At 39.8% G+C, this 18333-nt stretch overlaps 3 protein-coding genes across 3 annotated transcripts; 2 read left to right on the forward strand and 1 right to left on the reverse strand.

Annotated features, from left to right (window-relative positions):
• Nucleotides 1–8442: 8442 nt before the first annotated feature.
• Nucleotides 8443–16285, reverse strand: LOC146518307 (uncharacterized). The gene is made up of 6 exons (XM_085159586.1): nucleotides 16176–16285; nucleotides 16026–16088; nucleotides 15847–15926; nucleotides 15622–15752; nucleotides 15460–15526; nucleotides 8443–15362 (listed from the first exon to the last, which is right to left on the reverse strand). The coding sequence occupies exons 1-6, from the start codon at nucleotides 16247–16249 to the stop codon at nucleotides 15283–15285; spliced, it is 495 nt and encodes a 164-aa protein (XP_085015712.1). The 5' UTR covers nucleotides 16250–16285; the 3' UTR covers nucleotides 8443–15282.
• h6pd (hexose-6-phosphate dehydrogenase (glucose 1-dehydrogenase)) lies at nucleotides 9521–16440 on the forward strand. The gene is made up of 4 exons (XM_085159581.1): nucleotides 9521–10162; nucleotides 10258–10375; nucleotides 10502–10771; nucleotides 10876–16440. Exons 1-4 carry the CDS (start codon nucleotides 9521–9523, stop codon nucleotides 12219–12221), a joined length of 2376 nt encoding a protein of 791 aa, XP_085015707.1. The 3' UTR covers nucleotides 12222–16440.
• Nucleotides 16441–17145: 705 nt separating this feature from the next.
• Nucleotides 17146–18224, forward strand: rbp7b (retinol binding protein 7b, cellular). Its single transcript, XM_085159587.1, has 4 exons — nucleotides 17146–17253; nucleotides 17459–17637; nucleotides 17819–17920; nucleotides 18153–18224. Exons 1-4 carry the CDS (start codon nucleotides 17181–17183, stop codon nucleotides 18204–18206), a joined length of 408 nt encoding a protein of 135 aa, XP_085015713.1. The 5' UTR covers nucleotides 17146–17180; the 3' UTR covers nucleotides 18207–18224.
• The last annotated feature ends 109 nt before the right edge of the window (nucleotides 18225–18333 follow it).

Genomic DNA, 18333 nt, shown 5'->3' on the forward strand with positions numbered 1-18333 from the left:
GAGACAGTCCTCATAAAGAACCTTATAATTTGGATATGAATATGCGACCACAAAGAAGATCTAACAATAACATCACCTAGCAACTCTTATCTGGAGGAATTTCAGAGTCAAGTCTTCTCTGTGAAGCAGCATGTACTTGGAGAGAAGAGCCCCTCAGGCTTAGAGCCATACACAGCCAACGGTCCTCACAAAGACCCCTGTAAAAAAATTCAACTGAAGAGTCAGACAATGTCTTGTCCAGCGCTACCCTACACGGCCATTAATCATACAACAGACAAAATGAAAGATACCACTGAAAGAAATAGATTAACAAGTTAAGTGCGGGTTGAGTTACGACTCTCTGACCCTCCTTCAATTGCTTATAAATCAAATTGTATCTTGGGCTGATAAGAGTAATTCTTTTAGGCTATTTTTACAGCTTACAACAATTAACAGTGAACTTTTTTCACAGTTTTTTCACTTCAAAAAAGTATTCTAAATGTCCCTCCATTTGGTTTCTCTCCATCTGCAATTTGTTAATGACTCCCCAAACACTTTCTTCATGTCAGTCACTCAACACAAGAGACTTTAGTTTTGCAACTCTCTTTAAGAAAAAAAAAAACATTTGGTCTGGTTTTCAGTCTCAAAGAGCCAACATCATGCTTAAGATCCACAAGATCTCTCATTTTCAAATCCTCCAACACTCTCTGTTGAGGGTGAACGGCCACTTGAAGCCAACTTCAATCTCAAAAACCTAAGCAGACCTTTTCCTCCTCTCTTTATTGATTTTGATACACACTGAGGTACGCTTAGGTGTTATTTTCAAGTGTGTTAACACTTAGACTGTGAGAAGTAGCCTCTTGTCAACCAGTTCTCAAAGGTGTCAGAGGTTAATACCCTCTCTAATACAAAAGTATGCAAATGCTTTCATTACAATACAGGCTTCTTTTTAGCCACCTAACAGAGCATGTAACCTTCTGGAGAGTGGACTGCCGCCTCAGATCGCTCAAACACCTCCCATCACAGGTCCTGGGCTTCTGAGGGTGATGACAACACAAAAGTACTTCACACTGGGGGCTGGGCCTGCATTTTGTGGGTCAGTGAACAACAGTCGTGGCAGCAACACCATGTCATTCAAACCTGGCTCCCCCATACCCTCGCTTTCCTTACACTTTTTGTCGTATCAGCAAACAGAGAAGTGGAACACCACTGAAAGCACTGGGGTGTTTTTGTGTAGCACTAACATGAAATGCACCTACTGTTTTCCTCCACACTCTCAGTGAGAGCCCCCAAAACCCTTGTTACGAAATGATGAGTTCACACGTTTGTGCATGCATTTTTATGTCTATCACCTAACAGTGAAGGAAGCCCTCTAATCATTTACTTAAATAAAGTAGCAGGACTCTATGCAATCCTGTGAAAAACTAAGCACATACTTACTGCTTCCATAGGAATTAAGAGGGTAGTGCTGCTGATAAATTGCACTTGATTAACTCAAGTCAAGGCAGTTTTCTGGAGCACTGAGCTGTGTGTTAACACACTGCCACAATCTTTCAAAAAAAGTGGACATCCCAGCAAACTCACTGCCTCTTCTCTGCAAAGTTTGCAAAGTTGCATCTGAACTAACTGCAAGACTTCTGGCTATAATGCACAATGCCAAGTAGGAGAAAACCCAACAAAGCATATCAGTGCAAATACCTCAAACCAGCCGTCAAACACGGCGGTGAACGGATAAGGATTTGGGCTTGTTTTACAGTCACAGGACTTGGGCACATTGCAGTCATTCAGTTGACCGTGAACTCCTCTGTATAGAAAAGTATTCTAGAGTCAAATATGAAGCCATTTGTCTGTCAGCTAAAGCTTGGCCAAAAGTGGATCATGCAACATAACAATAATCCCAACCATAGCAGCAAATCTACAGCTAAATGTCTGAAAAGGAAAAGAATCAGGGTGCTGTGATGGCCCTGTGAAGGTCTGGACATCAGCCTTCAGAGAGCTGTGCATAAATAAACGCTCACAAACTGCAACAAGAGAGACTGATAAAATCAAAGTGAAAGTGATTGCTTCAGTATGTGGTCCTACAAGCTAATCTTGGGTGAGTCCTGTGAAAAATCACTTTTTCTTTTACATAACTGTAAATACTAATGATCAACAATATGAACTTACAGACCATTGTCAGTTTTACATGATTAAATTGCTGTTTTGTTTACTTTATTTGCGAGCTGCATTTGTTCCACTGGGTAGTTTAATTTAAAACACTCTTCATTATTATTTCCTGTGGGTTTGTTGTATTTTTTGGTCTTAATTCATTTTATGACAGAACAGTAAAGCAGACAGGAAAAGAGGGGCAGAGAACACTAGAAATGACATGCAGGAAATGGCCTGGGCCGGAACTGAACCCAGACCCCTGCTGTAGCCTTTCAGCATATGGGTCACCCTCTGGACTGATCTGTACTAGCATCTAAGTATTTAAATCTCAACTTGAAATGTAACTAATTACTATTGCTGTAAAGTAAATACTGTACAAAATACCAAATAATTTAAGTGCAACGAAGTAGAAATACAAAGTAACATAAAATGGAAATATTAAGGTACATACATTTACAAAATTTGTATTCATTTGCTGCATTATTATAGTCAAAATAACTGGCTATAAATGGAACCAGTAGTTTACTTAAACATGTGGGTTACAGTTTTAGTGAAACGGCTGCTTTTTTAAGAGGTTGTTGAGATGACTAAATCTGAATCACAGGAAAATCACTTCAGTTTCAATTACCATTTTATGAGAGACATGTTTGAGATAATCGTGCTGCTTTCAAAAGGGTTTCTGTGAGCCTAACATCGTTTAACTTATCTGATGGAAGAAAAATTGCACCATGCGTGTGTTGTGTTTCACAGCTTGAAAAGAACATAAAACAAAAATCATGTACGGACAAATACAGGAGTTATCTCAGCTCCGCACAAGAGCACAAAGTATGTATCTCTTCACACAAGCAAGGAGCAGGATGTCACCGAAAACTAAATAAAAACCACAAAACCTCATAATCTCAAAGGTTTTTTGGGGGTTGTGTTTTTTAAAACACCCATTTATCTGTCTTACAAATGACAAGTGAATAAATGCTATGGAAATGTCTTTATTCTTCACTGTCTGTTATCTGAAAAGGTTGTGCATTTTTCCCCCCTGATGTCCTCAGTCATTTACTTTTTAAAGCTCCACATGCCACCACTGGAAATACTGCCTCTCTGAACTGGAATTTGGGGCGGGTGTCTGGTGCCTCTGTGCACTATGTTATGTGCAACATAGCACTTGGAAACAAAAAGAAAGAACACGCTCAGACAAGTTTTGCAATATGAAGAAAAGAAATGTGAGAATGTGGTTAAAACACAGGAGCATTACTCATACATACATAGGTTATGTCTCCTTGTGACTTAGCCCCAATCAGTCAGCACTACCTGCTTCAAAGAGCAGCTGCAGAAAAATCAACACAGAATACGGGCATATTTTTTTTGCAAGAACAGAAAGTAATACAGTTTGACACATTTTGTCTCACCTTTGAAATATAAAACCGTCTGTAATTAAATTTACCTTTAAAGCTAAACATCAAATAACAAGTCTTAACCAACTTTAAAATTACTCGCCGGAACAACCAGTCATTTAAAAAATATGAGCCTTTGTTCATTGCTCAGTATTAAGTTTCCTTATTAGCATGCAACAGGTTGTGTATTCGGATTTCTCCCAGACTGCGGCTGCTTTAATCCTACATGCCTGAGAGTGAGTTGGGGGATGAGAGCATGACTGAGAGTGAAATCTCCTTTAGTAAAGTCCCGTGTTAAATGTAATGGGTGTTGGCAAGGGGGCCTAATAAAGATGACGGCACGCATTCATATGCATCAGTTTGTGTGCTCAGCTTGACAAAGTCTGCCCCGCAGGCTTAACAAAGGGGAGGAAGGAAGCCAGGGGTTGTGGGGAATGTCTGGGGGATGTGGGGTGGCAACACACACACACAGACGGTGGCCCTCCAGCTTGCGTTCTGTGGCCTCTCAAGTCGAGGTTATAGCTGTGACAGCTGGCCTAGCACACTCTGCATGGGCTCTTTTTCTTTTGCAACACACTCCCCCCCCCCCCCCCCCCCCCTCTCCGCACACACACAGTCTGTGACACACACAAACACAGGATGCTCCATCCTGTTGACTGTTTACACTTCACAGTAGCCAGCCAACTTGGGAGGTTTGATCACCGGCATTACAGCTGTTTGTAAGGTAGTAGTGAGGTTATTTGGTTTGTGTGTGCCTCCTGTCGTAATCATAATTGTAGGTTTAGGTGGTTCTTTTATTTATTTTTTTTCTTTTTCTGTAAGCCCTGTTATGTTATTAACTACTAGCTTAATAACACGTTAAAATCTTCTAAAAGCTGAGGTTGAAAATCATTCCATAACCTTGGGAAAAGTAGTTTGGGAAGATTTTGTGCTGAAACGCTCCAAAACTCCTACTGAACATCTACTTAAGGATGCTGTGGTGAGATTGTTTAACAAGTACTTTGCCTAGAAGTGTCAAAATCCATGCAATACAAACACTTCCAGCTAAGTTAGAAAGTAAGATTTTAAATCTGATTCTGAGAGGTTGAGAAGTTAACTAGCTGTTAACTCACACACACATGACCCCGCTGAGTCAAAGCTGCTGAAACAACCACATCTGTTCAGCCAAAATACAAGGGAGGACCAGAAAGGACTACTGTCAGTGTGGTCCACAACAATCAGATCATTATTCAGCCAAAAGGACACCTGCTTTGTCCGAGGTAGGCGTGATGACATGAGACAGCTGAATAATGCAGTGAATGCTATCCAGTTAAATCTCTTAATTAAATAATTCTATTTTTCTATAGTTGCAGATGAAAGGCAGATTATTTATTTATTTAGGACACAAGTAGAACAGCTATATCGCTCAGACACCAACAGGGGTCGCCCTTGTTACAGCAAAACGCTGCAGAGTGCATCTGCCACCAAGTAATGAGCAACAGACAGGGACTGAGAACAGCTGATAAAAGTCATAGAACACGGTGAGATATTCATCCTCATGCGCTGGGCTCTTGACCCTGAACTGTGGATTATTTATGAAATTAATATAAGTGCAATAAAGGGCAAACGGGACTGTTTCATTTTATATTTGGCGATATACAATAATTTCAGTAAAATTTTTTACTTCATATATCAAAGACTGGTCATTCTTACCATCAAAGTGAATTACAATCTATAGCGTGAGTTTTTGGCTAGTTAAAATATGGAGGACATAAAACCATCCTGTACCACATTTGAGAACTCACTAATAATAAAAAAAAAAAGGTTCATGTTGCAAAAGATAATTAGTGCCAATTTCTGAACGGCATTTAGTTATATTTTACAATAATGCAAAATAAATAAAAAATTGTAGACTACTTTTTAACGTGAAAGTATTGAACAATGGGGGGAAAACAGTTTTCATTCAACTTTCATGCTGGATTGAAACAATATAACATGTTGTTTGTGGGCTTTAATGTTTAGTAGTTTATTTAACACCGCCTCAGATTTTAAAGTGTGTTATTCTTAAAGAAAAAACACTAAAACATATATATAAGAATTTGGTTAAAATTAAAACATGACATTTTCAGGTAAATCAGAGGTGGACGTTTTTGATGATTTAAGATGGAATGGAATAAACGAAATCCCTTAAACAATCAGTTCAAAGAACAGTTTAATTCCTACTTTACCTCTCCAAATATAAGCTGGTTTATACAAATCGAGTTTCAGAGTGGTTCTGACCGTGAGTCTGGTCCTTGACACTTGCCATGATGTTTTAATGCCTCCAGTGCGTGATCTCAGTCATCCTTGACTTCAACTCAAGGTTTTCGGGACACTCATTAACAAACCATCCTTACAATTGCATTTTATGACACCGTGCAACACGCTGGTCAACATGGTAATGTTTTCAAACGGCATCATTCAAAAGAACTGCGCAGAGGAAGCTCAAAGTCTTGGAAAACATGTATTTATCATGTTAGTAGCCTGCCTTTGGATTGAGGGGTGTCACGTGACTGGTACAGGAAGAGCGCGCGGTAGTCTTCGCCACCGGGCAGGTTCGTCGTTTCCAGTTGTAACTTTTTAAAGAGTGCGTCTGTTGCTGTCGGTTGCGAACATTTCTGCTTTAGTTGCTTCGTGTGTTTTTGTAGCGCCGACACGGCTGTACTTTTACCGAGACGCTTGCAGAGCCGTGTGTATTGTGTGTAGCGGAAGTGAAGTGTGACAGCTAGCAGGTGGACTCGTGGGATAAACATGTTGTCCACCCTTCATGTGACGTCGTGGTTTTTTTTCCTTGTTGTGCCAGGAAGGCGAGCGACTGTGTGGAAAGCAGGCGGCTTCAATACAGCATCTGTGTCTATGTACAGTTTTACAGTTTGTAGCGATGACTTGTGAATTTCGGATCAAATCCCTGTGGACGTTACACAGCTGGTGGCAGCTGAGCTCTGTCAGCAGCATTTATGTTTACTGGACTAGTTATTGCATTTGCTTTTTCGCCGTTTGAAATGCTCAGGAAAAAAGAAGGGCGTGATCTAAAACTCCCCCTGCAGATTGCTGATGCTGAAAGTGCTCATATGGACCGGGCAGTTTACTAAGTGCTCTTGTTTAGCTGCTCCTTAACTCAAAATATCTAATCAGCCAATCCAATATGGCAGCCACTCAGTGCTTTTAAGCGTGTAGGGACGGTCAGGAGGGGCTGGCCTGCTGACGCCATCAGAATGGAGAAGAAAAAGTGATTTATGTGACTTTGAAGTTGACATAATTGTTGTTGGTGTGAGCATTTCAGAAACTGGTTTCTTGGTACACTTTTTATTACTCAGGTGGTCTACCTGTGAAATCTTGCTGACCATGTCCGTGTCTGTATGACCACAGTGTACCCATCTTCTGATGACTGTGGGATAACTCGCCACATCTCATAAGCTCAAATCATCTCAAGCTGGTTTCCTAAACACCATAATGAATTCTTTGTACCAAATATCCCCCACAGTCAACTCAGTGCTAGCAAGGTGTGCGTAATAAAGTGCCAGTGAGTAGAGTTTTGTCTCTACATGCAGTTTCGATGAAAGGTCAGACCACATTTCAATAAGTCCTGCTATACTGAGAGCTCCAAAGATTTCATGAGGTGGCCTTTGGTGTTCGCATTATATTTTGTAACTGAAATTACTTATTGGTAATGTAGGATGAATGAATAGGTTCTATAGGTTTTTTTTAATATCCATAAGTGAGCGTTGAATTAGTATTAATAGCAGTTTGATCTGGAGTTTCTTCTTAAGGCTTGAGTGTGACAGGATCTCACCACAAATGACAGAAAGCGAACACAGGATATCTCTTCAGTGCTTTTTCCAGTCCTCATCAATACTGTTCAGTTGTCAGACAAATCTTTTATTGTGCTGATCGTCAGTGGACTCTGTCCAATGCGGTTTAACTTGGCACCTGGAAAAAGCACTTGATGTCCACAGAATTTCCCCAGTGCCTGGAGGGTTTTTGAATATAAGATATGGAATAGTCACTTGATCGTATGTGCACGGTAGAACAGAAGATGCAGTCTTTCCCTGTTTTTCCCCTTTGCTATTTATAAAGAGTTTCACGGATAGATGAGTCAATTTGAAGCATGCCGGTGGAAAGGAAGATTGTCTGTGCTGATTTAAAGAGGAAAGAAAATGAAGGTAGCTTTTGACTGATGAGGAACAAAGTGTCACATGTACCAGAGCTACAGAAGAACCCTAAAGAAGCAAAAAAAATATTAAAAAGCTGCTGATCTGTGAGGGAAGATTACAATATAAACAAAATACTACAAAGAAATAGTACCAACAGTTTTGATGACTGCAGTACTTCTAAAAAAAAAGTAAAACAAAAAAATCAGCTGCCGCTGAAGCAGCCTGCCTTCACGAGGGTGGCCTTTGCTGTATTGCTTTGCATTGTGCAAACATGCAAGCTACAGCGATTCCAGATATTGGAACTCCGTAATAAAATCAGCCTCTTTCTGCTGGTGTTCAGTTCACTGTGAATAATTTTCACTATCCGTCATAGTCACATTTTGCGGTGAGAAAACAAAGTTCAATAGATACCTTTAAGAGATTTTCGTGTGCCTGATAGCGGTGTTTTGGATATTAATGAATGCGGATTGTTTGCCTGTTCTCAGACTGTTCCCCTCTGATTACAGTTTGTGACCCTGTGTTCATCCAGCAGAGCATGGGATCCCCTTTGCTCCCATTAAATGTGTTACTTGCTCAATAAATGTTTGCAGGTCCTTGAAAAATCATCAGTAAGTTATTTGGATTTCCCCAAAACGCCAAGACACAGCTCAGCTCTTGTACTGGAAGCTCAACGCCCCGAGCAAAGTGCAAAAGTTACGCCCCTTATCCACCAGTATCCGGTAATCATTACACTCATGACAGTATCTCTGCCTCTCAAGGGACTTCGGAAAAGTTCAGGATAGAGATTTTGCTAAGTATGGTTTTTTTTTTTTAGCTCTATTTATATACATTTACCACTGCTAACTGTTGCTTTTTAAAATGTTTGTCTGGCGTATTTCTTAGATTTCTGGCATACAAGTTGATGGTTGTGTACTGTATTAAGTGATATGCTTTAAATATTATTTTGCACATGATATTTTGGACAGTCGATATGACAAAAGACAGACATTGCATGTATATTACATCACGAGCGTAATTGCATTAATGTCTCTGTTAATATTTCATTTGACTTTGTAACCAGAGGAATTTAGGTGATTAGTTTTCTTTTATGAAGTGCTCAGAGCTGAAAGTTGATGACAGAAAATCAATATTCAAATATTCTGATTAACTGTTTGTTTATGCATCAGGTTAGTAAAACTGACCATTTTGGGGCACTCTGTATGTCACAAATACACCCACTGGCTGTTAGTTACATCTTGGTAGCACCGGGTCAGATCCTCCTTTGCCTTTAGAGCTGCCTTAATTCTTCATAGCGTATCTATGGTGCTGTAAAGGTTTTATTGCTCCAGATTTGTTGGCTGCACATCAATGATGTGAATTACCACATCCCAAAGGTGCTCTGCTGGATGAAGAACTGGTCACTGTGGAGTCCATTTGGATACAGTGAATTAATTGTCAATGTTCAAGAAACCAGTTGAGCTCTTTGACATAGCACATTAACCTGTTGGAAATAGCCACGAGAAGATGGGTACAATGACCTTTTAAAAGGATGGACATGGTTAGCAACAATATTCAGGTAGGCTAAGGTGTTTAAAACATGCTTGGTACAAAGTGTGCCAAGAAAATATTCCCCACGGTGGCTGCCACTGTGTGTCACAGCTGACCAGTTACCATACTGTTGCAGGGCTGTCACATAGACACAGACAACTATTCACTGAAACGATTAGCTTATGAAAACAATCTGCAAACTTTGTCTAGCTTTAATATCATCTCCTATTGCATAGTGTTCCTGAGATGAATGCCCTTCTTTCATTGCTGTGTTCATACAGGGGTTTGGACCATTAGGACCGGACAATGTTTTTGACTGTGTTCTTCCTCCTGATCGCGTTGTGCACCCAGGGAGGAAATGGTAAGGAGGGTGAGGAAGCACAGAGACCTGGCCATGTTTCGGTGGTCATAGTGGGAGGCACGGGTGACCTGGCGAAGAAGTACCTGTGGCAGGGATTCTTCCAGCTGTATGTTAACCAAGTCAGTAGTGGAAACACCTTTTCTTTCTATGGCGGGGGACAGTCCCCCACTGAAAAGGCCACACCAGTGCTCTTTGAGATTCTGAAGGCAGTCTCCTGCTCAAAGGATGTTTCTCAGGAGCGCTGTGCTCTGCTGAAAGACCAGTTTCTGCGGCTAGCACAGTATCGCCAACTAAAGTCATTAGAGGACTATCAGGATCTGGCCAAGCACATTGAGCAACAGCTTCAAGAAGAGGGAATGACGGAGGCAGGCAGGCTCTTTTACCTCTCTGTACCAGCTTTTGCATATGCAGATATTGCTGAGAAGATTAATAGTAGTTGCAGGCCAAAAAGTGGGGCTTGGCTGAGGGTGGTGCTTGAAAAACCTTTTGGACATGACTACGGGAGTGCTCAGGTACTGGCATCTCAACTTCGCAGCTCACTGACGGAAGAAGAAATGTACAGAATTGACCACTACTTGGGGAAACAGGTATGGAAGTCCTACACAGTGCATGCCTTCCACCCTCGACTCTTAAATGAATCTGAATCTAAATCCAAACATCTTATGTTTCCTTTTTTTCAAAGGTGGTTTCAAAGATACTTCCTTTTAGAATACAAAACAAAAAAATACTTGATCCCATCTGGAACAAGCACCACATTGAGAGAGTGGAGATTGTACTGAAAGAGACTCTGGATGTTAAAGGTGATTAAAGGCTTTATCAACTCTCTTAATTACTACGGTATTTTGAGACATGGGTAAATCATAGACACTTTTTTTTTGATTGAATCATGTATTCTTACCCTGTCTTTGTTAATTTCTCCTCAAAAGGTCGCATTGCCTTCTATGACCAGTATGGGGTCATCAGGGATGTGCTACAGAACCACCTGACTGAGGTCATGACACTGTTGACCATGAGGCTTCCCAAGAACGTGAGCAGAAGTGAGGAAGTCCTTGGAAACAAGCTGCAGATCCTTAGTTCCATGCTGCCTTTAGGAAAGAATCAAGCTGTGATTGGTCAGTACCAAACTTACAAAGCAGAAGTTCAGCAGGAGCTGAATAAGACCAAAGATCACGTCAGTCACACTCCAACATTTGCAGGCAAGTACTGAAAGTTTGTCTCCATACATTCTGCTGTATGTGTGCTGTATTACATCTCCTTCACTGTTTAGATGCTAATATTTACTCGTTTTTCTATTTTTTAGCTGTACTCGCACAGATTGATGACGCACAATATGAAGGCATGCCGATCCTTTTGATCTCAGGGAAGATGCTAGATGAGCGGGTGGGATACGCACGTATTCTTTTTAAAAATGACATCTTTTGTGTTCAAAACCACAATAACGTTCACTGCAAGCCCAAGCAGATAATTTTCTACTTTGGACATGGCAGCCTTCAATATCCAGCGATTCTTGTTAGTAAGAATTTGTTCAAGCCAGCTCTAGTAGACAGTGAGTGGAAGGAAGTGACGGAGCACAAAGACGTCAACGTTTTTGGATTGCCTATTTCAGACTTCTACATCCAGACTCCAATGGAGCAGAAGGAAGCTTATGCAGAACTTATTTCTCACATCGTTTTTGGACAGAAGAATAGCTTCATTAGTACAGAGAACCTGTTGGCTTCCTGGGACTTATGGACACCGCTGCTCAGCAGTTTAGCCAGCACATTTCCGCGCATCTACCCAGGTGGTGCTGATAATGCAGACATGCTGGACATCCATCTGAAAGGGAAAGACATTAGCTACAACAATGAGGTGGTGATAATCAGTACTGATCATTTGGGTGGCACATCCACAAATGGTTTCCAAGTGATGCAAGGTAAATTTCGCAGTTCTGAAATGGTGTCTGCATGGGCCGAGCAGCTTGTTGACAAGCTCGCTGCAGATATTCAGGAAGCAGCAGAGGCAGCTATTTATGAGGGTGGTGTTTTCCATCTCGCCCTCTCCGGTGGATCTACTCCCCTTGCTCTGTTTCACAGGTTGGCCAATCACCATTTCACCTTCCCCTGGAGGAACACACATGTTTGGATGGTGGACGAGCGCTGCGTGCTGCCGACAGAACTGGAGTCCAACTTCCGCAGCTTGCATGACCATCTACTGCAACATGTGAGAATCCCGTATTACAACATCCACCCTATGCCAGTACATCTCAACCAGCGCCTATGTGTGGAGGAAGATGGAGGAGCGCTAATGTATGAGAAGCAACTCATTAAATTGGTTAACAGCTCCAGCTTCCACTTTGTACTGCTGGGTGTCGGCTATGATGGCCACACAGCCTCTTTGTTCCCCGGTGGCAAAGCTGATGAACTTGGCGATAGTCTGGTGGCCCTCACTGAGAGCCCCTCCAAGCCACACCAGCGTATGAGCCTCACTTTTAATGTCATTAATCGAGCCCGCAAAGTTGCCCTTTTGGTGATGGGCAAAGGCAAACACGAGCTGATCACCCAGCTGAGCCGCGTGAAGGACAACCCAGACAAATGGCCTGTCACTGGTGTGAAGCCTACTAATGGTAACCTTGTTTGGTACATAGACTATGATGCACTTTTAGGATAAGAATGTAATCTCTACCTTGCAATCAGACAAATGTCTTTGGAGCTGCTTTAATTGGACTGTTGGTTGGTGAGAAAGAATATATGAACCAGCACATATAGGACCATATAGGAAAGGTTATTAACTCAAATCACATGTACTGAGCAGAACTGCTAAACTCTTTCAGGCTTCTAATTTATTTCCCTCCTTTGAGATCATAACAGTGTATGCATAGACCAAATTTGATCAAAATAGGAAATCAGTTGAACATTGTTGAAAACAGCCCTTTGTTGGTGTCCATGTGGTTGTGAAGCAGCGAAGAAGTTTGTGGTTTCTTACAATTAAAGAACTGCTCGTCTTCAGTAAGGATTGACTAATGGAACAGGAGTTTTCCACAAGGTGAATGTAAGGTGTAAGTGTTTTATAATGTGACGATAGCCCTGACTTTAGAGTTAAGCCTAGTTTATTGCACTGCAATAAATCCGCATCGCAACCATAGCGAGTGGACATAGTTTGCATTGTACGTTGGTGCATTGAACTGCCATTACAAGTGGAACTGAGCCGTTTATGTTGGACTTGGAGCTAATAAATTTTGATCAATAGTTAGTTTTACAGCCCCACAGGAAGTAGATAAGAGTTCAGAAACAACCCAGTCTATACAGGTGCACTCAAAAAATATTTATGCCCAAAATGCTGACTTTAGGTAATTTGATTACATGTATATTTTCCAAGCATTTGTGTTACATAATTACAATATAAGAAATTACATTTAATGCAATCTGGTCAAATGAAATATACTTGATTGGTACACATTTAGTTTATACCAAGCATTAACCTAGCACCTAGCATATTTTCCTTAATGATAAATTATATGAATAAATAAACATTTTATATATATTTTATATATTTTAGTTTCATTTTACTGAAAATTTGAGTTTATGAAGGCAAATAATTACTTTTTTAAAAGTTATGTTGGAGCTTGGGAAACAAGAATAACAGCATGTATCCACTTTCATTAGCACAATAAGCAAGCTATACAATTACAGCCTATTAGATTTTGTTAAATAGAGGAATTATACTGGTGCTAATCAATAATCTGTGTTTACAGAGGATATTACCAAACATACCTGTCACACCTGTTGACAGTGCATGTCAGGCCAAAGGATAGGTTATGGCGTAGGTTTAACACGGTACTATAAACCAGAAATGAGTTAGAAGGGATGCTGAGTGTATGTAATTTGTTATTAATGAAATCATTGGTCCATGTTCTTAAAAGTTTAAACCTCATATGAATATTTTTTTTACGTGTGTGTGTGAAATGCATATGAAGATTTTTGATCATTTAAGTCTAAGTGTGAAGTGAGTGGGAATCTAGAGGAATATATGAAGTTTCCTTTGCAAACTACACAGCGCAGACGATTGTTGTGTTGCTGGAAGACAGTTACAACACACGGATGAATTAAGGTGTTTGTATGTGTGAATTACAACAGATCTCAGGTGAATTTAAAGATATCCAGTTTACTGTATAATCTGCTCTTATTGGATGAATGTTTTATTCTGTTGAGTGGTACTGACATACATACACAATCAGGTGATGTAAAATATTTGTGTTTTACTAAAGAGATAATCACATTCCCATACTCGCATCACATTTTTCTTCTATTAATGTGACCTGGAGGTGCTTTTGAGTCAAAATGATTCAAAACAACATTAACACTACATCATATTTTTGGTTTCTTTATTGAAGACCATCTTTACATAAAAGCTCAATTCCACTAAGTGTCAGCAGTGGTGTTGTCTTTGTGTCTCAAGGTTAGGAACAAAGTAAGAAAACATTTGCTAAACACATCCGTCATCTCTTCAGCTATATTAGTCTGTTGTGAATATGGTGTTTAACAAATTTAGTAGACCTGCCATTAAAAACAAGACAATACAGTAAAAATGTATTTATTTAATAGGCAATTATTTATTTAATGAGCTGGGAAACTGAATTATGGGAAGTCAGAAATATATTGATTAGTCAAATTAACATTCAGTCACTAAAACAATTTTTTCTCTCCAGGAATGGAAGTAAATAATTGCAATTTGGCATCTTCATCAAAAATAATAATTTGTGAAGTTTACTGGTTTTTTTTCTTCTTTCTTTTAAGCATTAAATGTAAAAATTAACAGATGAATGCATATATTTAGCATTAAAAATATTTTGATTAAAGAGCTTGTGAATACTGGTGTGTTAACATTGCAGGAAACATAAAAAAAAATGATTGTGTTAATTACAGATACCGTTAATTAAGGGCATCAGTGATCTAAGTCTTTCATTGGGCGGTGGTCCAGAAAGAAATTGTTAAACACTGTGGTTGAAGGCAAGTGTAAATCGACATTACACATTATTGTATTTCATATGATGCAACACATTTTCTGTTGTAGTAAGCCACAGCAGTTTAGTCTGATTTCCTCTGCATCACTGCATTTTTGAAGTGATTTGATTTCTTCTTCATACTTTTATATCTTTCCTCCTGCTTTATATTTGAGAATTTTACAAAGTGATTTGTATTGAATGCATATGTAACATATGAAATGATGTTTGGGAGTCTGTCAATACAGTCTATAATAAGAAAATTTTAAAAAGCTGGGAGTTGCACTTGTCTTTTTTTTAATATGAAAGTAATTCTTACAGTTACTTTATTAAAACATTTAGATGAGGGGTTCCTGAACACCTTAGCTTTAAATCAACAAATGTAATTTTAGTTTTCATGCTAGAATTTCTTTATTGTAGCTTCAGTAATAAGATAAAAATCCAGTTCAGAATTTACATTCACACCATTGCTTGTAATCATGTCAAATCTACTGTATGAAATATTGTTTTTTTAGTAATAAATTGTTACATGAAATACATTTCCTCAGTGCAAAAGGAAAATCGACAGCTGCTTTTCTGAAGTGTGCATTAAAAAAATGTGAGCTGGATTAACTCACTTTCCCTTTTTCTTTCTCCTGGTTTAAAATTACAAGCTGCTGGTGGCAAGGAGCCCTCATGAATTCTTTACATGTGTAGTGTCACATATCATTGTGGGACAGCTGGAGTGTTTTATAACTCATTGTTTCTGCTTGGATCTGTCACAGAGTGCCTGTTGGTTAGCCACAGTCCTCCTTTGACCATGAAAAAACCTGAACGGACAGAAGCAGGTGTTAGTCCTTCGAAATGAAGATTTTATGATTGAATGAATTCTCCAGTGTGCAAGAGAAAGGGAGAGTTGTCTTTCACCTGTACTGATAGCAGAGACCACTGTTAGGACAAGGGACACGTAGTACAGCTCAGGGGTGGTTTTGGCCTGTGAACATACCATACATAGAAATCATTGACATGCTGCAGGAGTTTTTTTGAGGGGTTGAACTGGCTAATATTGCTTCTTTTTTTTTTTCTTACACATGCTGCTGCTGTCAGAGTCAGGATAGTAGTGCACAAACCTTGGCCACATGACAGTAGACCAAACACATGGTAGGCAGCCCACAAGCTCTGATGAACTGGGTCTGTCAGTGTGAATATCACTGCAAAACCTTGAAGAAAAAAAAAACAATCACTGTTCCTATTAAACCTGTGTAAATGCTGTGAGAGTATCTGCTTTGGGACTGCTGAGCTGAGGGGACTTACCTGAAGCCATCAAGGACAAAGCAACTGAGGCTGACAGGTTGTTCAGAAGGGGCTGCCTGCAGTATCTTGAGGATTTGGGCCTTTAACCAAAATAGAAACCATTGTTAACTTCATGTTCCTTCTTGTACGAGTAACCTGCGGGCTGTATGGCATGATGCCATTGCCTGCGTCCCACTTACCTTCCCATCACGTAGAACTGAGGAACCAGAACAATTGTGATGAACAGTACATTCAGTAGTTGACTGTGAAGGGGGAAGTGAACGGAAAATAGATTAAGGTCATAGTAAACCAAAAGTCATTCTGAAATCTTTATGTATGAGAGTACTTACAATCTTAATCTCTGATTCTTTGGTATCCATCTGCTGCTGTGATATGCCATGAAGACCAGCAAGTAAAGAAACATGGATGCTGCACATCCAGACGCGTATGTACTGTAACACCGTCCCTGGCACGTGTTGTATTAAAGTGCCAAACGCCCTTGTTGACCAGAGGAAGGATTGTATTTCATCCTGTCCAAGCCTGCACTTTGGATGCATATTTTTACTCCTTGAACTCAGGACATTTGCCCCAATAAGTTATGCTTAAAAGGGTTTTTTGGGGTTTTTTTTTAAACTGGTTTTAACATTTTAGACGCTTATAAATTATTTTTGTCAAAACTCGCTAACACTCTGAAATTGTATGAGATTTCTTCAGCGCCCTTTCGCCATCACTTTTACCCCCTCACCCACTCCCGGAATGCACAGGCCTGAACTTCTGATACTTGGCCACTGGGTTTAATCGCTTACTGCATTATACTGACGCATGGCGGCTGCACTGGCACAGAGAAATAAGCAGTGATCAGTAACTTTCTATTCATGAGGTTAGCATCGACCATTTATGGTAGAAACTGGGCGGATACAGGGCTGGATGTGAGGCCGATCCTCTCCACACAAACCACGATTCATAAAGAAACACTGACTCCAGGTGTGCATGCTTACAGATTTAATTACCTCGAGCTTTTTACGCTATTATCACATGTGCGCACAAGTCCTCTTTTAGTACAAAGCCCACGTAAAAGTACGGATAAAACTGAGTATATTAAAATAAAAAAATAAAAAACCTTGCGTCGTGTAAGGCTGTTAATCTATTTGGAACAGGGTTAGTTTCCTCACATTATTTCAAAAGTCTTGCTCCACCCTCCTGCGTATGTGCCCAAATTAACTAGAGCATAAGCAACGCATCACCCTTACCCCACATTTGACACACAATAAAAAGAGCCCACCCAACAACTTCGCATCCTTCCACTCTTAAAATTCTGCTGTTGCGTCTTCCAAAGAGGCCACCTAACATCCAAAATGCCTGCCAACCTCAGTGGGACGTGGAACATGGTCAGCAATGTCAATTTTGAGGGCTACATGGTTGCACTTGGTAAGTTTCACCCTTTTTAAAGCAAATTGGAAGACTGCATGCAGAAAATGAGATTAGTAGAAAACCTCATATTTAGTTGGTTTAGAGTTCTTGAACTTGGGTGTACGTAAAATTTATAGATGGCAGGTTAAAGTTTATACTCTTTTTGGAGTGTAAACATTTTGTAGAAAGTGTTGTCACTTATCCCTCTCATTTTGACATGCAGGTGTTGATTTTGCAACGCGCAAGATTGCTTCTATGTTGAAGCCTCAGAAAGTGATTAAGCAGGACGGACATTGCTTCACAATTCAGACACTCAGTACTTTAAGAAACTACGAGTGTTCATTCAAGACCGGAGAGGAGTTCGAGGAGGTGACGAAAGGAATGGACAACCGCACCTGCAAGGTAAAAATGTTACCAAAATGTAACCTCCAGTTTTAAAGGTAGCTATTAGATTTGTGATCAGTGGTGCAAAACAAAAGCAGCCTCTTTACGCAGTGTAAACTCCATTTATGTTTACGTATTGGGGAAACTGTGTAGTTTATCATGATCCTTTTTTTTTTTTTTTTTAATGTTACTCTAACAGTCTGTGGTCAACTGGGAAAATGAAAAGCTGGTGTGTGTTCAAAAAGGAGAAAAGAGAAACCGAGGGTGGACTCACTGGCTTGAGGGAGATGAGCTTCATCTGGTATGACTGAACTTTATGCTGGTGTCCCTGTTAATATTTTAACTTATAACATTCACAATCCTGTGATTGTACATGTGTACAACTGTAACCATACACATGAAAATGCTGCTCCCTCTGAACTCTGATGCCATTCATTGAACTCCTGCTGTTTTTTGTTTGTCGTTTGTATTACCCTTTTGTAATTGATGAAGATCCGTTTTAATTATTATTTTTTTTTTTTTTTCTTTTTCAGGAGCTCACTTGTGGGGATCAAGTCTGCAAACAAATTTATAAAAGGACTCTGTGATTAAACTCACAAAATGAAGTGCATTGTGTGTTTATTGTCTCGTTAACTGACATCATAACACAACAAAAAAACTATATTTTCCTTTTTATATTCTAGAATGATGCACAATACACTTTCTACAATCCTA

This window comes from Neolamprologus multifasciatus, chromosome 5 (genome assembly GCF_963576455.1).
Source record: "Neolamprologus multifasciatus chromosome 5, fNeoMul1.2, whole genome shotgun sequence".
Lineage (NCBI taxonomy): Eukaryota > Metazoa > Chordata > Actinopteri > Cichliformes > Cichlidae > Neolamprologus > Neolamprologus multifasciatus.